This window comes from Nicotiana attenuata, unplaced genomic scaffold, assembly GCF_001879085.1.
Source record: "Nicotiana attenuata strain UT unplaced genomic scaffold, NIATTr2, whole genome shotgun sequence".
Taxonomy (NCBI): domain Eukaryota; kingdom Viridiplantae; phylum Streptophyta; class Magnoliopsida; order Solanales; family Solanaceae; genus Nicotiana; species Nicotiana attenuata.
Window position 1 is genome coordinate 67,387 of NW_017673681.1, and position 19,722 is coordinate 87,108.

Below are 19,722 nucleotides of genomic sequence, written 5' to 3' on the forward strand. Positions count from 1 at the left end.
ATAGTCAAATTTAATTTAAGTACCACATAAATATTTAATTTTCGCCTCTATTCTCCCATAAATACTCGATTAATGCATTACGAAGTGCGAAATACGCATCTTTATCCTTAATTTTATACAATTATAGTAATAATAAAATTAACTTATAATTTTATATAAATATAATATATATAAAAATTAATATATCAAAAAATAGGATATAAAATTAANTGTTAATATATATATATATATATATATATATATATATATATATATATATATATATATATATATATACCCATTTGTATTAGAATAATTAATAATTAATTATTTCGAGATAAACTTCATCTCGTAATCCTTTACGTACTCAGTATCACGGAAAGTTTTATTTTGTGTATCATACAACTGACACTAGTTGTATGAGCTATTTTTTTTGTCTCACAGTTTGGTGGACCCAGATTTTTGTGGACCCAGAAATATAAGATAGGGGTCCACAAATTTGTGAGATAAAAAGGAGCCTCACACAACTAATGTAAGTTGTGTGAGACACAAAATAAAACTTCTCCCAGTATCACAATCAAAATTTTGAAACAAAACAAAAAAAAAAAAAATTATCACACTCCTATAAGAGGGGGGAGCACCCAAAAATACTGGAAACGCATAAAAGAATTAATATTCAATCGAAAAAAAAAAAGAAATTCAATTCTAGGCCTAATAAATAAGTTTCTTAAGTTTCTTTTCCTTAGGCCATCTCCAAGGCTAACTCTATTTTTTGCATCAAATTTCACTCTAAAATAGTGCAACATCAAATTTACTCCAACCAATATAATCATTTATTACAAAATTATTTTAAAGGATGAATTAACAAAAAGTGAAATCATTGATAAAAGATAATTAAATAAATATTNTAAACCCTTACTTTAAGATTGATTGTCCACATGCTTTTTTTATTGATTGCAAAACACAATGTAGTGAAAGTTATTTTTAAACAAATTTAAAAGAATATACTTTATTTTCTGAATATAAAAATTCAATTCTCGGAATAAATATATGTTTGGAAGTACATAGACCTATCATGATTTTTGTATATATGACCCTATTGTTAAGACCTTTACAGACCTTTCTTTGTACCATTACACGAGTCATTAGAGGGGTCTAAGTTTCTTCGTAAGCATGATTTCTTCAAAACTAACTTGTAAGCAAATGAAGATTATTTTTAACTTTGACTATTATGTACATAGATGACATTACCTTGCGTAAGATAGTATTCCCTACGCTCCAATTTATATGATACACTTTCTTTTTAGTTAATCCAAGAAAGAATAATATCTTTCTATATTTCGTATATAGCAATTCTACTTTAAACTTTTCATTTTATCAATGATTTATAGTCAAAGAAACTTTTGCACTTTGTTCCTTTATAGTACATTAGTGCTCCGCCGTCTGATTGACATTGTCTGATGATATGCCTTCAATATGTGAGCTGATTGTATTAAATGTAATTCGAAAAATTTACATGAGCACCTATTATAGTTATTTAGTTTTGATTATTGTTCTAGGTGGAACTATAAATATATTATTATTTTAAATGCTCGTCTTTTATAATTTACTCATAATTAAATATAAGTTAAATTAAATTCAATAATTTTTACTCCTATTTTATCCGTGATGAAATTACAATCTGTCATTAACCACAACTCTAATTAAATTGACGATAATACTTTTGAAAGGGAGTTCTTAAGATGATCTTTTAAAACTTCCTTAAAAAAAATATTATTTTAAGTTTTATATTAATCATTTTTTTAAAAGTTCTTTGCCTACTCGTTTTTCTAAATGGATTCATGTAATAAATTAATCTATATTAAACTGCGAATGTAGTTCAAATAGAAAAAAGATTGGAAAAGATCGAGTTATTCAAATAATTAGTGTTCTATGTGCTAAAACCCTATGGCAAATACTTGTATTGGTTATATTAGCCGACAATGTGTGAAGGCTACAATAGCGTAAGTAGCGAGTTATCCAAATATCATTAGGAATGTAATCATTGTTGTCCAAAAAAAAAAGATTCTATATTCTAAACCATGCATATTTAACGGTGAGTTTTTCAAAAACGAATTACTATAATTATGTCCTCTTTAGGTAAGGAATTATATCTAATATTAGAATTATATCCAACATCATATTTCTTAGCTAAATAAGTATCTAGGGCTATTTTGGTCAACCAAAATTGTATTCATGCTTTTATATATATATATTCGGCTAGCAAATGCAATTTGTTTTAGCCTCTCAGCCAATTTTGTATTTTGTCCAACTTTTTAGAGGACGTAGAGAAAAGGCTTTGGCCGTGAACTGGTTTCCTCTCATATACTGTCGTTGATACATGTTTCCTATCACCGTAAAAATGAGAAAAAATTGCTACTCCCGCTAATGTCAGAAACGGATATTCTACGTGATTCATTTTAAATTCAGCGGGAGGTCTTCAAGTCTCGTTACAGATTGAAGTCCTAATAAAAAACGAATCCGCTCCCTCCCAAGTCAAAAGTTTTCCCGCTTTTTTTTTTTTCCGGGTTGGGCATAAAATTACATATATATATNATTAACTTATAATTTTATATAAATATAATATATATAAAAATTAATATATCAAAAAATAGGATATAAAATTAAAATTATAAAGATCTTAATATAAAAGTTAATTATATATACAATATATGATAAATTAAAAGTTAAAAAATAAAAAAAAAAGTGAATAAAACAATATTAAATCAAATATAGAGTAATGAATAGAATTTGGTGCAACAATATTCATGCTCTATAATAGAGCAAGAAATAGAGTGGCATTGGAGCAAGAATGCACTATTTCTTGCACCAAATTTGGATTTGGTGCAAGAAATAGAGTTGCATTGGAGATGCTCTTATAACTTCAGAAGTTTCTAGAATCTTTTCACAATCCAATAAAATAAAAAGAAAATCAAGCCTTATAAATACACCTCCGTTTTCCCTCTCCAGTCTCCAAAAATACTCTGCCCTTTTCAGTTTTACCTAGGGTTTTGTGATTCCTTTCAGTTTCTCCTAAAATCTTCAATCAATCAATGGCCGCCTCCTCATCAACAGCAGCAGCAACATCTGCTGAGAAGAAGATGCTGATCTTAAAATCATCCGACGGCGACGAATTTCAGTTAGAAGAAAACGCCGCCGTTCAATCCATAACCATTAAAAACATGGTGGAGGATGATTACACTCTCATTCCGCTCCCAAACGTCGATACCAAAAACCTAACCAAAATTACAGAGTACCTGAAGATGCACGCCGATGAGCAGACGGAGTCGAACAAAGAAGAAATCGAAAAATTCGACAAGGAATTCGTGAATGCTACCTTTCAAGACCTGTTTGAACTTGTGTTGGCTGCTAATTACCTTGATATCAAGGGTTTGATGGATCTGTTGTGTCAAGCGATTGCTGATAGGATTAAGAACAAGTCGTATAAAGCTGTGAGGAAGATTTTCAATATCACTAATGATTACACTCCAGAGGAAGAGGAAGAGGTTAGGAAGGAACATGACTGGGCACATGAAGGTGTGGAATGGGACGAATCTACTGATTAGGGTTTGGTTTATGTTTTTGGTTTTTAGGGGTTTTGAATTAGTTAGTTTCTGGAAACTTCTCTTGGATTATGTGGTTTTAAGTCAAGATTACCTGATCTCTGTGTTTTGATATTTTCCGTATTTTCAGAGTTAGCAGTTCTGGATTCGTAGTTATTCCGCTAGATAATTGTAGTATTAAAATTCTAAATCATATATCATCAATTTTACTCTAATGACCAGAAAGTGATACTACTCAACTATTTGCTTCTGGTGGTGGGCATTCTAGCATTCTACCAGTTTGAATTGATTGGATATGAGAATTTTAGTTTGAATTTTTGATTTTTGGATTGAAAAATAACTATCCAAATCCGACCGAAATAAACTCGGATTGGATTAGATTTTTCAAGTTTGATTTCAAATTAATCAACTTAGATATTTTGGATTTTTTAATTTTGAACCTATAAGTTGAAATGTTTGTTCTTCTTGCAAAAGAAACGAAGATCCAAATGAAGAATTTATATTAAATTACCTAAAAAATTCCTCATTCCCAGTTAGTCATTCAAATAAAGTAAAGTAATGAAAATGCGACAATGACATTAGACATTACTGATAAGCTAGCTTCTATTGAACTGGAAACAGATCTCTTTTGTCTCGCGCTTCTTGTTATACACTTTCAGGAACTTATCCTTTATCATTTAATAACCAGATTTCATATGTTACTGAATCATTCAAACATTTGAAACTTTCACAAGTTGAAATGAGATTTTTAGTCTCCTCAAATCGCACAATTATGTAGCAGGATACCTTGTGGAAGAGGATCCGAGTTACAAGATCATAAATCGGAACAAGAAAGCAGAAAAAGAAGAAGAGACTTCATATACATAGTATTACAGGCAGTCGTAAGCAATTAGCATTGCCACGGCTGCTTATGTTAATCTATATTCTTGATGGTCAAGCAGCAGACGGGCGTGGTAATCTCTTGGCGATTTCCTGCAAGTAAAGCTATCAATGAGCGAATATTACCCAACATTTGTGTTCAAATGCAAACCAAACAAAAAATAAGGCCTAATCGAAGATAAGGATCTATATATGCAACTAGCAGTATGCTTACTTTTCCTACATTTTCTAGGAGTCTTTTAGTCTTGTATTTTATATGCCGGTAGGAGATACAGAGAACGCCTTGTACTTATTTTTATTTTGTATTATACTGATCTGGTATGTGCTAAATGGGCATCATGGTTGGGGAAGATTCATATAACCGACCTCAACGTGCTATTAAGGCTTTACTTCGTGTTGTTTTTTACGAAGAAGGCTTACTTCTTGTTGTTGTATTTGTGTTCAAATGCATTAATACTCAGCAAAGAGATAATTAGAGAGGGAGGAGGAGAGCACAATCCGAGCATGGAACTGGACACAACCAGAAAAACTGAGATTTCTCTGGTTCAAGAGAATATAAATGTGCGCACACGTATTTTGGATAAACTAATTTCAGAGAAAGCAAGATCCTCAGAACTCTCTTGATCAGACTGAAAAGGTAAGACAGTGTTCCCTTCCTCCTCTAATCTTGCTCAACCCCAACTCCAACCTTAAAAAGGAGGAATGGAAAAGCAAGAGAACTGAAAAAGGAAGCCCGAAGAAGATCAATAATATGAACAAACAACAGTTACCCAACAACTGGATTAAGTTTATCCGAACAACAACAATGTATTGCTCATAGGACAAAATATAGGTTAATCGCATTGTAATTCATTGCATTCACCTATAAAGGTCCAATTACATATGTATACCTTAAAAAGGTGAGAGTTTAAAATTTGAAAGATGAAATGACATTAGGAACATACCTCAAACAGCTGGTTGATATTATCAGCTGTCTTAGCAGATGTTTCTATAAAAAACATACCATTCTTTTCAGCACAGTCAATTCCATCCTTTAAAAGTAAATACCACAAATAGATCAGTAAGCCAGAAGTAATCTTCATGACTAACAACACTGGTAAAGACTACGATACTCACTTGAGTTGTTACTTCTCTTTTTTCGTGGAGATCAGCTTTGTTGCCAACTAGAGCCATGACAATATCAGGGCTTCCATGTTTTTGTAATTCCTATGAATGCCAACCAATTAGCAGCTACTAAATAGAACATTTTACACAACAAAATTTCAGAAGAACGCATATCATTTAGCACAAGCTTGTCCAACGGGATGATTAGCCACAGGAAATGTGAAGATTCATAAAGCTGAACCCACTTGCTCGGGATTGGGGTCTCGTTGTTGTTGTTGTTGGTCCAACAGAATGACTCACTTAGAGAAAGAAGAAAGACTAAATGCATTGGACGCCAATAATCATGAATCGGCAAACTTGACTTTATCCTTTGTGCTGATTGACATCTCTCAGATATGGATCTCATGCAGAATACCTAAATCTTGAGTTATGACCAGAAGTATCATTTATCTATCTTTTATCTTTTCCATCTTTTGCCAAATATTGTTCTATTCAAACAAAGAACTGCTGTATTAACAAACAAATTTTGTAATAAATTCTTCTATCAGGAATCCCTAGGGGCAAGAATGAGCTTGAAAACATATAAGCTCATGATAACAGTAGGTAAACTTAACATCTTTTCCCTACATATACCTTGAAAGAATCTTCTAGAGATGTTTATCAATAAATTACAGTAAGTTAGTTTGTGACCTCCTACTCTGATTCTTGGTTCATATCAAGGACACTTAACACTCAGAATAATCAACATTGTACGTGAACTCAAGGTAGAGGTATGTTTATGGTCCTAAACCACAGGTTTACTCCTACTGAAACAAGAGAAAAAAGTAAGATTGAGAATGTTGTTCCCTCTTTTTACTTTTTGATCCCAGGCCTTAAAAGTAGGTTTATGAATAGAAAAGAGTCTGCATTAAGTTCAGTTTCACACGTGAAAATCTCTTTAAGGTCATCTTTGGCTGTCAACCCATATTGGTTGCCCCTTCCCAAGTTTTGCACACACCTAATTGCAAGATCTCATTCCCTCGCACAAGACAAAGACCTTTCATTGGACAGAATGTGATTTTGGAGCAGTCAAAGGGAAGTAACATTTTCATTTAAGGCGATGTGTTAACACTAAATTCCAAAATGAAAAGAGATAACATAATCTAGACATTTGGTTACTCCCACCTCCTTTTGACCTCATTTTTTCTAGTAAAATATCATTTTCATCAGAATTGGACAAATTGCATGCATATACCAAAATACACACAAACAGCTGTAGAAGTGAATCCATTCTAACTAAAATAGTAGAAGAAGCAATTTTCATTTCATCATTTCATATCAACGAGATTTTGGTTGGCTAGTGTTCTTTGGATATCAGAAACCTGTGAGCATGTAACATAGATAAAAAAATTTACAGCAACTACTACTATGACTCTTTCTGAAAAAACACTACTTTACTACTACGCCTCAGTCCCAAAAGGTTGGAGTTCGGCATATGAATTCTCACTTACCAAGTTTCTCCATTTAAATTCATCTCAGGTCAACACTATACAAAACAAAAAGTATCAAAAGTTATCTATATTTACTACTAGCATAAAAATCTATGATAGGGTTAAAAGACTCCTAGAAAGCATAGGGCCTAAAGCAAATGTGCTAACATCGCTTATATAGATTTCTTCCATTGTGCCTCATCTTTCACTAAGTCTGCATGGATTCAAAAAAATCGTAGGTCTTTCGAGAGTGTCCTTTCATGTGATTGAGGTTTACCTCATTCCTTTTTAACACCTTCATTCACCATGGTTTCACACCTTCGAACTGGTGCATCTGATATACTTTTTGCTTTACTAAATGATGAGGGAGTGACTGAGTGACCATATAAGAGGATTGGATTCCTGCGAATTTGGCTCCAATTGAATAGAGCAAATCCCCTGGTGTATTGTCATAAGAAAAGGTGCAATCTCCTGCTATGATGAGTATTAAAAAGGAAGCAGCAACATGCACTCATTTACACATAGATAAATGCAGCCCAGCAGAACAAAGATCCTGTGTCCCCCCAACCCCTCAAGAAGAAAGGATAAAGAAGAAGAAAAAAGTGGATAAATAGAGAATTAGAAAATGGTAATGTACATGTGAAGAGTAGCTTCGTGTCTCTAGTTTCTTTTTGGTGTATCCATGAGTTTCTTGTTTGTATAGATGATTCGGTAACTTATGTAAAGACCCATATTTTGGTCTAGATTTCTCTACATTTGGAATACTTGTTGTATGCAGGGATTCCCATAACATAACTAACACTGTTTACCTTATCAAAAGAGAAATGAAATGGTCACTCACACAAACAGGCTAGCAAATTACTTCCACAAAAGAAAAAAAGAAAAGAAATTGAGAAAATAAAAAAGGATTATTGCAAGAAGAAATCAAAATGGTAGACTACTATTGCTATATGATCGCTATTATCTCATGCAAATATGAATACAAACAAAAGGGAAAGAAGACACTCTTCCATTCTTTAAGTGAAATACCTTGACCCAGTATTGTGCTTTGGCAAAAGATTCAGGACTAGTAATATCATACACAACAACTGCAACTGCAGCACCTCGGTAGTACAGGGGTGCAAGTGCTGCGTACCTGAAAGTAAGGCAGATAACAGAACTTGAAGGTCTAGTTTACAATATCTTTTGTTAAATCATCAGGATTTATCATTTTTAGTGTCAAGGGTTGGGCTAGCTAGCTCATGGTGATTTCCCAGTTATCAAAACAAAAGTTATTCAGAGTCAAGACCAGAAAGAGATAAATCCAATACCTCTCCTGACCCGCTGTATCCCATATTTCAAATTTAACTGTAGTTGAGTCCTGCAACGCTATTGTTTGAGACAGAAAAGAAGCTCCTACAGTCACCTAAAGTCATCAAAGCAAGAATTATAAATGCTCTTTTGAAAAACAAGAAACACATACACCATCATAGCCAACCTAACGCACACCAGAAAGTAAGGAAAAAGGTGGGAGGTGGGAACCAAATACAATAGACGGATGTCACATAATATAAGAACACATTTGTTCTATATATTCTTACCTTAGATGTTGGATCAAATTGACCACGGACAAAGCGCAAAACAATACAGCTTTTACCAACACCAGAATCGCCCAAGAGTACCAGCTGCAAATGATGTTCGGACAAAAATGCAATATCAGAATCATAGGGGCAAGGTACATATTAGATCATATTTTGACGATGAGAATGATTACATAGTGTCCAAGACTATTAGCACACATTTGAATGTGTGAAGAGACCATAACAAGCTGCAGGCCATGCATGTGCTAAAAAGTGAATTGAAGAAATTTCTGCAATTCAGGAAACATTAATGCAACACCTTCCTAATCGTATCAGCTCGAGTCATTAATGCAGGAGATCTAGTATAAACCGATATTGTTGAATTTTGTGAACTATCCCATCTAGAGCTTAAGCTGGTAGAGAGAAATAACCCTTATTTACTTAATTATATTTCCAAAACTCACTCTTTTTTTTATAAGGAAAAAATTTGAACCATTTCTCGATTGTGCGTGTCATCCTTGCGCATGGGCCTTACTCCTTCTCAACTCTCAAGTCCGGGGTTGATTCTTTTTTATGGAAAAGTAATTGCGCTTTTTACTTCGAATGAAACGTGGCATTTGAGACTTGAATCTAAAACTTCTCTTTACCATGTTGAATTATGTGAGCAGCCTCATTGAAAAGCCTAAACTGCTATAAAGAACATACTTTTTCTTTACTTAAAATGTGCCTTTAACATTATATAACTATCACACGCGCAACTAAAAAATGAAAATGAGAATAAAAGCAAATTAAAGGGGAAACTCTAGAGGCCTACGGATCTTTTACCAATCATGAAATTTGCACCACAAACAATATAAGATAAACAAGGACTATGTGGGTCTTCTTCAAGTTAATTCAGGAAATGTTTATCATTTACCATCATTGCAGGGAACCTAGGAAAGAGGGGACAATAGCAGAAAAGTTTCGTGCATCGGTAGAATGGGCCAACATTATTGAGTCATCCAAAACAAAAAGAGTGACATAAGTTGGAACATATGGACTAATACTCTGCCATAGTACAAAGGGCTCAAGCTCAAGCTTTACCTTCACTTTAAGATTTTTAGGGTCAACTGCTCCACCATTATCAGGATTAAGGCTAGCAGTCCGTCCTGAATTCCTATCTGCATAAACACAAGGAAGTATTAACTAAACAACCTCCTCAGTCTATTTGAGATTTTGGAGCCTGTAATATAAACACACACCAGTAGCGCAAATTAAATTGGCATGGCGCTAGAAATGATATATTTACAGTCAAATCTGCCAATACATGCTCTTTCTTGAGAAACGTTATGCTAGAAAATTGGCGTTGGAAACTAATTTGGAAGAGAATACACTCCTATGCTATATTTCTTCATTGAAGCATCGCAAAAGACATTCGGAACCTATTTTTGCACATTTCTTGGGGTTCTCTGGGTGATGCCCTTCAACTTAAAGGAGGCCTATGCTAGTTGGGGTACGTGGAGAGTTGGGAAATCCATCAAAAAGATATGGCAATCATTCCATGCTTGCATTTTTTGGTGTATTTGAACAGAAAGGAAGCGCAGATGTTTTGATGGAATTTCAACGCCAATCCATTCTCTAAAGCTAGGTGTCTTTCTAAACATTTTTTTTGCTGGAGTAACTTACCATATTTAAATAATACTAATGAGGTTTTAGATTTTGTCAGCTCCTTAGAACTTGTAGAGCAGTACATTTGTATTGGAGCTCACTCTTTTCTACTTTTTGCATCCCCTGGGAGGTTTTTTTAATGAAAATCCCCTTACTTCATCAAATAAACAATAGCTAGTATAAGTTACTGGGTTCTAAATTAATAATTTTTAGATATTTCAATGAATTTTGTAAGACGAATACAAGGTTTGAACCAATGCTACTACTTGGTTCAGCCGAACCCGTAGCAGACGCTCTAGCTCCGTCCCTTCTCCCACTCCACCCTACTCCCAGCCACAACTTAATATAGATACAAAAGAAAAAAAAAATCAAGGTCAGAAAATATAATCTCAAAAGTCAATAAGAATTAATTCGAGGGTGCCCACGTAAAAGAAATTCAGGATAACTAGTCAATGAACCCAATTAAATTTTAATTTTACTCCAAAATCAAGCAAAAAAATAACAGACCCAGATTATTTAAAAAAACGAGGGTTTTACACAGAAAAATCATACCTGCAACTGAAGATGCGCAACCCATAACCAAGCAAGATCAATCGGGTATTTATGACTTGTTTGTATCTTAATTGTATCAATAAATGGGTCAATTGTGTAGTAAAAATGGTTGGGGTGGGGGTGGGGGTGGAGCTGGGGCTGGGGCTGGTTTATTCTAAGCTTCGAGGAAGAGAAGAAGAAGTTAGCTCAATGCTGAATGGGGTTGGAGGGGAGAGAGAGGGGATTTGGCCCGGGGGGGGGGGGGGGGTCGTGGAAGACCACTTGGTATGTAAGCAAACATTTTAGATTAGAACTATAGCATTTCTTTAGACGCCACGTTTTTGTCTCTTTCTTACACGTTTTTCTGATTTTAATTGGAGTTTAGGGGTTCTTATCCGCCGGAAATTTATTGGTTATCGGCTTATAAATATACTAATTTGCTAGCCACCTGATAAGATATCGGGCGGATTAGTATTGAATTAGCGATTATCGAACGGTTATCGAGCGATTTATTGGCTAAATCAAATAGATAATATAAATTACATAAGTAAGCAAGACACTAAACGATAGATATATATAAATTGGGGATCCTTAATCAGTAATAGAAGTTCAGCTAACAAAAATTATGAATAGAGTTTTGCTTCAGTTACCGTGTTAAATGATTTATTTTAGCGGAAAGATATCAAGAACTATCTAGATCTGCCTAGTTCTACCCCAAAAACAAGTTAAGATGACTTTGAAGCTCAAGCTGCTAAGAAGTTACTTCATAATGGATAAAAATATAAATGTAATAATTCTTAATGGGTTAACAGTTTATCCGATAAGAAAATTAAGTAATTCGTCCCGAATCGATAAACCATTAATTATAAAATTTTAATCTGTTCACCAACCGTTAATCTGATAACCCGATACCAATAAGCCATTAAGTCACTTTTACGGTTCGGTTTTGAACAACCATACCTAATAGTATATGAGGAGAGTGTAAAGACTATCAGGTTATCTAAATAAGATTATATGTATTTCTTTGTAAAAAGTCAAAATTTGTATTTTAAAATGAGGTCGTTTATCTGTTTAGACAGATAAAAATAATTGAATAGAGTAAAAATTATTTATTGTGTCGATACATAAACAAGTCAAACTCTTTTTATTAAGTATTTAGCTTTGGAACTCCTTTTAGGGCTTAAGCTAGTTAGGATTAGCTGATCGTAAATAGTAGATAAGCTTGAAGTGCAGAAAAACATTTTAAAAAAAAATAAGTATCTATGTATTTGGATACACCAAGGCACATACAAAGGAGGATACCTTGGTGTATGTTATTTGCTGATGACATAGTACTGATTGACGAGACGCGAGGGAGTGTTAACACTAAGTTGGAAGTTTGGAGACTGACGCTGGAGTCCAAAAGTTTCAAGTTGAGTAGGTCGAAAACTAAATACTTGGAGTGCAAGTTGAGTGATGAGAGGCATGAAGAAGAAGTGGAAGTAAAGATTGATACTCAAGTCATTCCCAAAAGAGACAGTTTCAAGTATCTTAGGTCTATAATCCAAGGAGACAGGGAGATTGATGAGGATGTTACTCACCGCATTGGAGCGGGTTGGATGAGATGGAGGCTATCTTCGAGGGTTTTATGCGATAAGAATGTTGATCACGCCCAACTCTAGTCCTAAAAAGGATAAGCGGTCGCTGCAAATATAATCCGGTCTAAAAGTCCGGAGTCGAATCCCACAGAGAACTAAGGCTTAGCTGTATCTGTTTAATATCACCAAGAAGACAAGATTGAAAATAAATAAACAGCTGAAAACTAACTATGCTTGAATTGTAAAAAGTTAGAATAAAGGTCTAAGGTAATGGTTTCCCCCGTTGTTGATTTCCTTGGTTGTATGTTTCTTATAGTGTTTAATTAGTTGCCTCTATCAATCATGAACTCTCCAGCTATCATAAATCTCTCTCAAGCAATTATGATAATTTACTAGACGTACTCTCTCAAGCTACGCTAGCTAGATTCGCATTACAGTTCACTTAGATCGCACCCGAGGTATCGTTATCTCTAATCCAACCTCTAAACCCTCGGTTATGACTCTCGCCTATACTCCGGGAGTGATGTTGTTCAAACAACTACCTAAATATGCACTCTCTCTCAAGCAGATACATCATAAATAGGAACGGCTAATTGAGGATCCTTTCAATTAACCACAATCAAAACATAGTTGAACAAATAGAGATTAAACTAATTCAAATCTATATTACTTATAACAACCAATTCATCCCCAACGGGTTTCACCAAAACCTTAGATTAGAAAAGTTAGCTACTCATAATAGTATGTAAAACTACAATATCAAAAGTCATAACCAACAATGAAAAATAAGAAGAGGAAGGAAAAACTTGTTGAAGAATTCCCCGCCTTGCTCTTCTTGTGTCTCTGCCTCCTTAGGTCAAATATGTGCCAAAAATATGTCCCCTCTTTGTTCTTGGCCGGCCTCCTACGTTTAATATAGGGTTTAGGGCTTAAAATCCCGTGTTTTGCACTTTGGTCCCTGAAATTTACGTGTCCTGCCGTGGTCCCACCGCGGTTACGCCAGGACCGCGGCCAGAATGGTCCTCTGAATCTTTGGTAATGTTCTGCCGCGGTGTTCTGCCGCGGTCCTACCGTAACTGCGGTTTTTCACCCTGGTCCGTTTGGAATTTGGAAAAATGTAAAACATGCAAGTTGTATCCCTTTGAGTTAGCTTTCCAACCATATATTGTGGAGCCCAAATGGAGTTCTGAGCAAAAACTTATGTCTATTTTACTAGACAGTGCGCAATATGCCTCATCGAATCTTCTTTTGTTCTCAACTATCAAATTTGACCCCCCAACACGATCCCGGCTTAATTCCTTGAGCTTTTACTCAGACTTCAAAGCTTCAAATCACTTAAATTCATTCCATAACATCTATATAGCTCGAAATCACACTTACAAGACATAAAACACACAATTAGTGCAAAACACTAGCGATTAAAGCGCAAACTCAACTAAAGTGCAGTAAATTAGAGTGTAATAAGCGACTAAAATAAGTAATTATAGCCTATAATCAAATGTGCCGCCTAGACTTAAGGGTAAATACGTGTTATGTTGTATGGAGCTGAGTGCTGGCACATCAAGAAGTCCCTTGTCTAGAAGATGAGCGTAGCTGAAATGAGGATGTTGAGATTGATGTGTGGACATACCAGGAAAGACAAGATTGGGAATGAAGTTATTAGGGACAAGGTAGGAGTGGCATCTGTGGAAGATAAGTTGTGGGAATCGAGGTTACGATGATTTGGGCATGTGAGGAGGAGAGACATAGATATCCCGGTTAGGAAGTGTAAGAGGTTGACCATGGCGGACTTGAGGATAGGCATGGGTAGGCCAAAGAAATATTGGGGAGAGGTGATTAGGCAGGACATGTTGGTATTTCACGTAACCAAGGACATGACTAACGATAGGAAGGTGTGGAGGTCGAGGATTAAGGTGGTGGGTTGTAACGACCCGGCCGGTCGTTTCGAGAGCTGTAGCCACGTTCCCCTATTTTCTGCTCCTTTTGTACTCTACAACTGTTATATGATGTACTGGGTTGGTTGGTTTGGGTCCAGAGAGATTTCGAAGTGAATTGAGACACTTAGTCTCTTAATTGGAAGCTTAAGTTGGAAAAGTTGACCGGATGTTGACTTATGTGTAAATGACCTTGGATTTGAATTTTGTTGGTTCCGTTAGCTCCGTTGGGTGATTCTGGACTTAGAAACATGTCCGGATTGTGATTTGGAGGTCCGTAGTAGAATTAGGCTTGAAATGGCAAAAGTTGAATTTTAAAACGTTTGACCGGGAGTGGACTTTTTGATATCGGGGTGGGATTGGATATTCAGAAGTTGGAGTAGGTTCGTGGGGTCATTTGTGACTTGTGTGCAAAATTTGAGGTCAATTGGACGTGATTTAATATGTTTTGGCGTCGTTTGTAGAATTTGGAAATTTCAAAGTTCATTAGGCTTGAATCCGGGTGCAATTCGTATTTTTGATGTCGTTTGAGGTGATCGACTAAGTTCGTGTTGGGTTATAGGACTTGTTGGTATGTTTGGTTGAGTTCCTGGGGGCCTCGGGTTGATTTCGGGTGGCTAACGGATCAAAGCTTGATGTTGAAAGATTGCTGAAGTTGATTCCTGCTGGTGTAAACGCACCTACGGATGAGGAACCACAGGTGCGAGCCCGCAGAAGCGGGAAGGAGCCCGTAGAAGCGAAAAGGAGGAAGCTTGGCAGTGGCTGCAGGTGCGAGGTTCATACCGTACCTGCGAGCCTGCAGATGCTGGCGTGTTGCGCAGAAGCGCTTTCGCAGAAGCGGATAGGGGTGCGCATATGCGGTAGCTTAGGAACTTAAGTGACTTCCGCAGAAGCGGAGAATTCACCGCAAAGCGGTTCCGCAGGTGCGGAAATATGGCCGTAAGTGCAAAAAGCCTGGGCATAATGTTTAAAAATGAGGGTTCGCAGTTTTGGCTTCATTTCAACATTTTGAACTCGGTCTTAGGCGATTTTGGAGAGGATTATCGAGGGGAGTCTTGAGGTAAGCTTCTTGTACTTGTTTTTTTATCAACAATCTTGTTTCCCCATTATTTTTCCCACCTAGATTGTGTGGTTTTGAGGTGAAATTTGGGGGTTTGAGGCTAGGGATTTGGAGAGAGTGGATTTGGGGGTTTTAGGTGACGATTTGGTGTTGGATTTTGATAAAATTGTATAGTTGGACTCGTGAGGGAATGGGCTTTCGGGTTTGTGACTTTTGTCGGATTTTGAGACGTGGGCCCGGGGGCCGGCTTTTGGCCAATTTCGTATTTTGGCTTATAAATTCGTATTTTTCTTGTGGAATTAATTCCTTTATCCCAAATTGATTGTATTGTACTACTTGTGGCTAGATTCGAGACGTTTAGAGACCGATTTGAGAGGCAAAGGCGTGTTGGAGTAGAGTTTTGCCCGAAACGAGGTAAGTAACACTTTCAAACTTGGTTCTGAGTGTTCGAAACCCCTAATTATATGTTATGTGATTGATATTGAGGTGACTCATGCCAAGCGACGGGCGTGCGGGCATGCACCATGAGAATTGAGACCTGGTCGATTCCATGGCACTGTAAAGTGGTCCTATCTTGTGGATATCCGTGTTTCACCATGTGATAAAATAATTGAACTGTCAATCATGCTAGAGATTATGTTTAGGATATATGCTAGTACTGTTGGGACACATAGTGGTCGTTTCTTGCTGTTGACTTACCGATCTCATTGATATTTCGTACTAGGTCATGTTCATTCATTTCATATTATATCTGAGTCGTTGTTGTTATTTGTTGATCCACCATATCATTATGGGCTAGTTTCATGACATTTGTGAGCCCGTGAGTGAGACTGGAGAGATTGATGACTAAGTGAGGCCGAGTGCCTGATTATGAGTGACATTTATGGGATCGGGCTGCACATCGTAGTGGTTATACTGATTTATGATAGCGCTTGGGCTGAAGGAGCCATTCCGGAGTCTGCACACACTCCTAGTTAACGTGGTTGATATTATTGAGGGATGTATCTTCCTTGGATATGGATATTGTCCGAAGCATTATATACCTGGAGATGGATCTTCTCCACGGGCTGGATTGGCCCCAATCGGTACTGGGTGACTGATGGTCAGTGATGTATATATTCCGAGATGGATTTTCCCTGGGCCGTATGGGCTATATACAGTACCGAGTGATTGGGCATTTGGGAGTGTGAGCACATGAGGCTGTCAGCAGGGTGCATCATATACAACATGTGCATTGGCATGTAGAGTAGCAAAGTTATATTCTTCACATCATTCAGATCTGATCTATTTTACTATTTTGAGCTATCTATTGAACTTGAAAGCATGCCTACGTTTTTGCATTGTTATTTCTATATTGAACTGTGCCGGTTAAGTTCGTCACTACCTTTCAGTCTAGAGGTTGGATTTGTTATTTATTGAGTTGGTTGTACTCACGCTACACAATGCACCTCGTTTGCAGATCCAGGTATTTCCGGTCATGGCGGCTGTTGATTGAGGAGTCAGATCTCAGGAGACTATCGAGGTAGCTGCATGGCGTTCGCATGCCTTGACTCTCCTTCATTATCTTTATCTTTATTTTAGTTCTTATTCCTTAGACATTGTAGTAGACCGTATCCCGGTATAGATGCTCATGTACTCGGTAACACCCCGATTTTGGGATAGATTGTATTGTGTTGCAGATTTATTTCTGTTTCAAAAAGGTTTTCTTAAATACTAATTGCTTCAGTCTTTATTTTCAAAGCTTTTACTGTGTTGACCTAGTTCCACGATAGGCGCCATCACGACGGTTGGTTTTGGGTCGTGACATGGATTGACAGGTAGTTGTGACTTTCTCCTAGGTTTACCAGTAGTACTAGTAATATTCTTGTTGTTGGTTGAAATATACCTTCTTCTAGTTTGTTAGTATATCTGATACTTAGATACCACGTCTATTGTTTTTGAAAATTGCTACTGGAATTGTTGCTTCCTGATTGTTACTATTTGATGCTACTTTTTCTCCCCTTTTACTGAAAATTGTTGCTCCCTAATTGTTACTATGTATGCTACTTTTTTCTCCCCCTTTTCCTTATTGTCTTTTGTCTCCCTCGTCTTTCTTTCTTTCTTTCTTTCTTTCTTTCTTCTTCTTCTTCTTCTTCTTCTTCTTATTCTTCTTCTTCTTCTTCTTCTTCTTCTTCTTCTTCTTCCTTTCCACCTTTTCTTGAGCCGAGTGTTTATTGGAAGCAGCCTCTCTACCTCTCCAGGTAGGGGTAAGGTCTGGGTACACATTACCCTCCCTAAACCCCACCTGTAGAATTATACTGGATTTTTTTGTTGTTATTGTTGTTGTTGTTGTTATGTATTTGGATATAAGTTTTGAAACTAATGAAGTGGTAAAAAAGTGTTGATAAGCTAATTTTTGTTAAAATGACTAAAATACCCTTAAAACTTTACAAAAGATTATAAATTAAAAAGTTTCTTTATAAAGAAAAAGATGACCAATGAATATGAAATGAAATGAAAGTTAGGAATTTTCTTTTCAGAAAAATATTTTGTGAATTAGAAAATATTATTAAAGATAAACTAGTAAAAACTTTGGTCAAACTAAAAGTGCTTATAAGTTGAATAGTCATAAGTTGGGGGTGACCAACTTATGATGTATGACTGACATTAGCTTATAAGTACTTGGCTTTAGCTAGCCGGACTAGTGGGGCCTTATCTGGAGACATACTGAAAACCATGCCTTTCAAACCGAACGCAATGCCCGTCTTCCAAATAAAAAAAAAGGCTCGTTGGGAAGAAAGATTACGTGCGACCTGTAGAGCGCATGTAAGGCACAGTCGGGTTGCTCATGCAGCGGATCTCTTTCTATCTATAGGTAGAGAGGTGTTAAAAGTAATAGCCTTATATTATGGTCGCCCTCGACATATGTCCTTTACGCTACTACTATTGTGATGTGAGCGGTTCAAATTGGTTGAATCTTTCTCAATCATCCTGGCCGGAGCTTGTATGCAGCACTTGTACGGAGGTGCATGCATAAAGGTTTGAAACTCTTTCTTGTTATCTTTCCTAGCCTGACAGTAGTCAAAGGAAAATCACTTAAGCTTTTTCGCCTTTGCTCCTTCTTTCCGGAGCACTCTAACGGAAACCTAAGATATTCTTAGTTGTTGTGGAAGTTAGGTAAGCACTTTAAGTGTTTATCAAACGTGTAGATAAGTCAAAAAGTGCTTATAAGTCAATTTGACCATCTTGTAAGTTTAGCCAAACACCCTCTTAATTAGTTTATGAACACACATATGATAATACTCCTATTATAACATAACTTCTCAATGGAAGTCAGATAAAAAATGTTGTAACTCTAAAATCTCTAAAATGTTACACCGAATTTTAGAAAAATTGCATTTAAAATAACTAGGTGTTAAACGTGGCCCCCACTTTTGTGTAAAGACAGTGGAAATAAATTGAACTAAAAACGCCAAAAATAGTTTTGTATAGGGTAAAATTTGATATGACACGTGGCCATCTAAAGGAAGGACACGTGGAACCCAAGACAGGGATGGCCAAAGACCGAACATAGTTATTCCGCTTGTCACCAGAAGGGATAACGTCCATAAAGGTGTATTAAATGCTTTGCGTCCGGTAGCATTTAATAAATAATATTCTGCAGCATTAAGAGCAGCGACCCGTTACAGAGAATTTGGCATCTATGTTCGCCGTTACAGCTCCATCAATGGCCCTCATAATTGACATTAAAGGAGGGCACGATCCTAGGACCCCCTTCCCTAGACACAACTATAAATAGTAAGCTTAGTTATCATTGTAAAGGACACGAATTTTCTGGCAAACTTATACTACATTCTGTACAAAGCTTGATACGATTTTACTTTCTCGCCTTTTGATTTCATCATTATTGTGCCCCAAAACCTTATTCCCGGAACTGTCATCTTTGTCGTTTCATCTACATTTTAAGGCTATGTATTGCATAATTCTTTACTTATTTCATCATTTTCAGGATCAAATTAGTTCACTTGTCTAGAAACCACGTACAAATTCAACTGTACCATTTTAGGGGTAAACAGTTTGGCGCCCACCGTGGGGCCTAGACAGTCGTGCAATTGAATTGATCTTTGCCTTTTTTACTAAAGTTCTTTGACTATTTTGTCTTAGAAAAGATTATAAGAAATGGCAGATAACACTATTAACAACACGCACAACCTTGAGGTTCGAGAAGATCAACCTCACTTCGAGGACTCAATCAATGATACCCGCAATGAGGGGGATGACGCCACACCGGCGCATGACATCAGTATCCTCGACATGTTCCGGAAAGGACTTCCGATTATACTGATGAGGAGCATGTCGTTGATGAGGTAAGGGTCTTGCAAGAGTAACATGCAATCATTCT

The 19,722-nt window shown here is 36.4% G+C and overlaps 2 protein-coding genes across 2 annotated transcripts; one reads left to right on the forward strand and one right to left on the reverse strand.

Annotated features, from left to right (window-relative positions):
• The first annotated feature begins 2,845 nt into the window (after nt 1–2,845).
• LOC109217023 (SKP1-like protein 12) lies at nt 2,846–3,820 on the forward strand. Its single transcript, XM_019381249.1, has one exon. It carries the CDS (start codon nt 3,072–3,074, stop codon nt 3,582–3,584), a length of 513 nt encoding a protein of 170 aa, XP_019236794.1. The 5' UTR covers nt 2,846–3,071; the 3' UTR covers nt 3,585–3,820.
• Nucleotides 3,821–4,234: 414 nt separating this feature from the next.
• Nucleotides 4,235–11,030, reverse strand: LOC109217025 (ras-related protein RABF1). The gene is made up of 8 exons (XM_019381251.1): nt 10,792–11,030; nt 9,676–9,752; nt 8,614–8,697; nt 8,344–8,438; nt 8,063–8,168; nt 5,577–5,666; nt 5,405–5,491; nt 4,235–4,553 (listed from the first exon to the last, which is right to left on the reverse strand). Exons 1-8 carry the CDS (start codon nt 10,814–10,816, stop codon nt 4,515–4,517), a joined length of 603 nt encoding a protein of 200 aa, XP_019236796.1. The 5' UTR covers nt 10,817–11,030; the 3' UTR covers nt 4,235–4,514.
• Between the last annotated feature and the right edge of the window lie 8,692 nt (nt 11,031–19,722).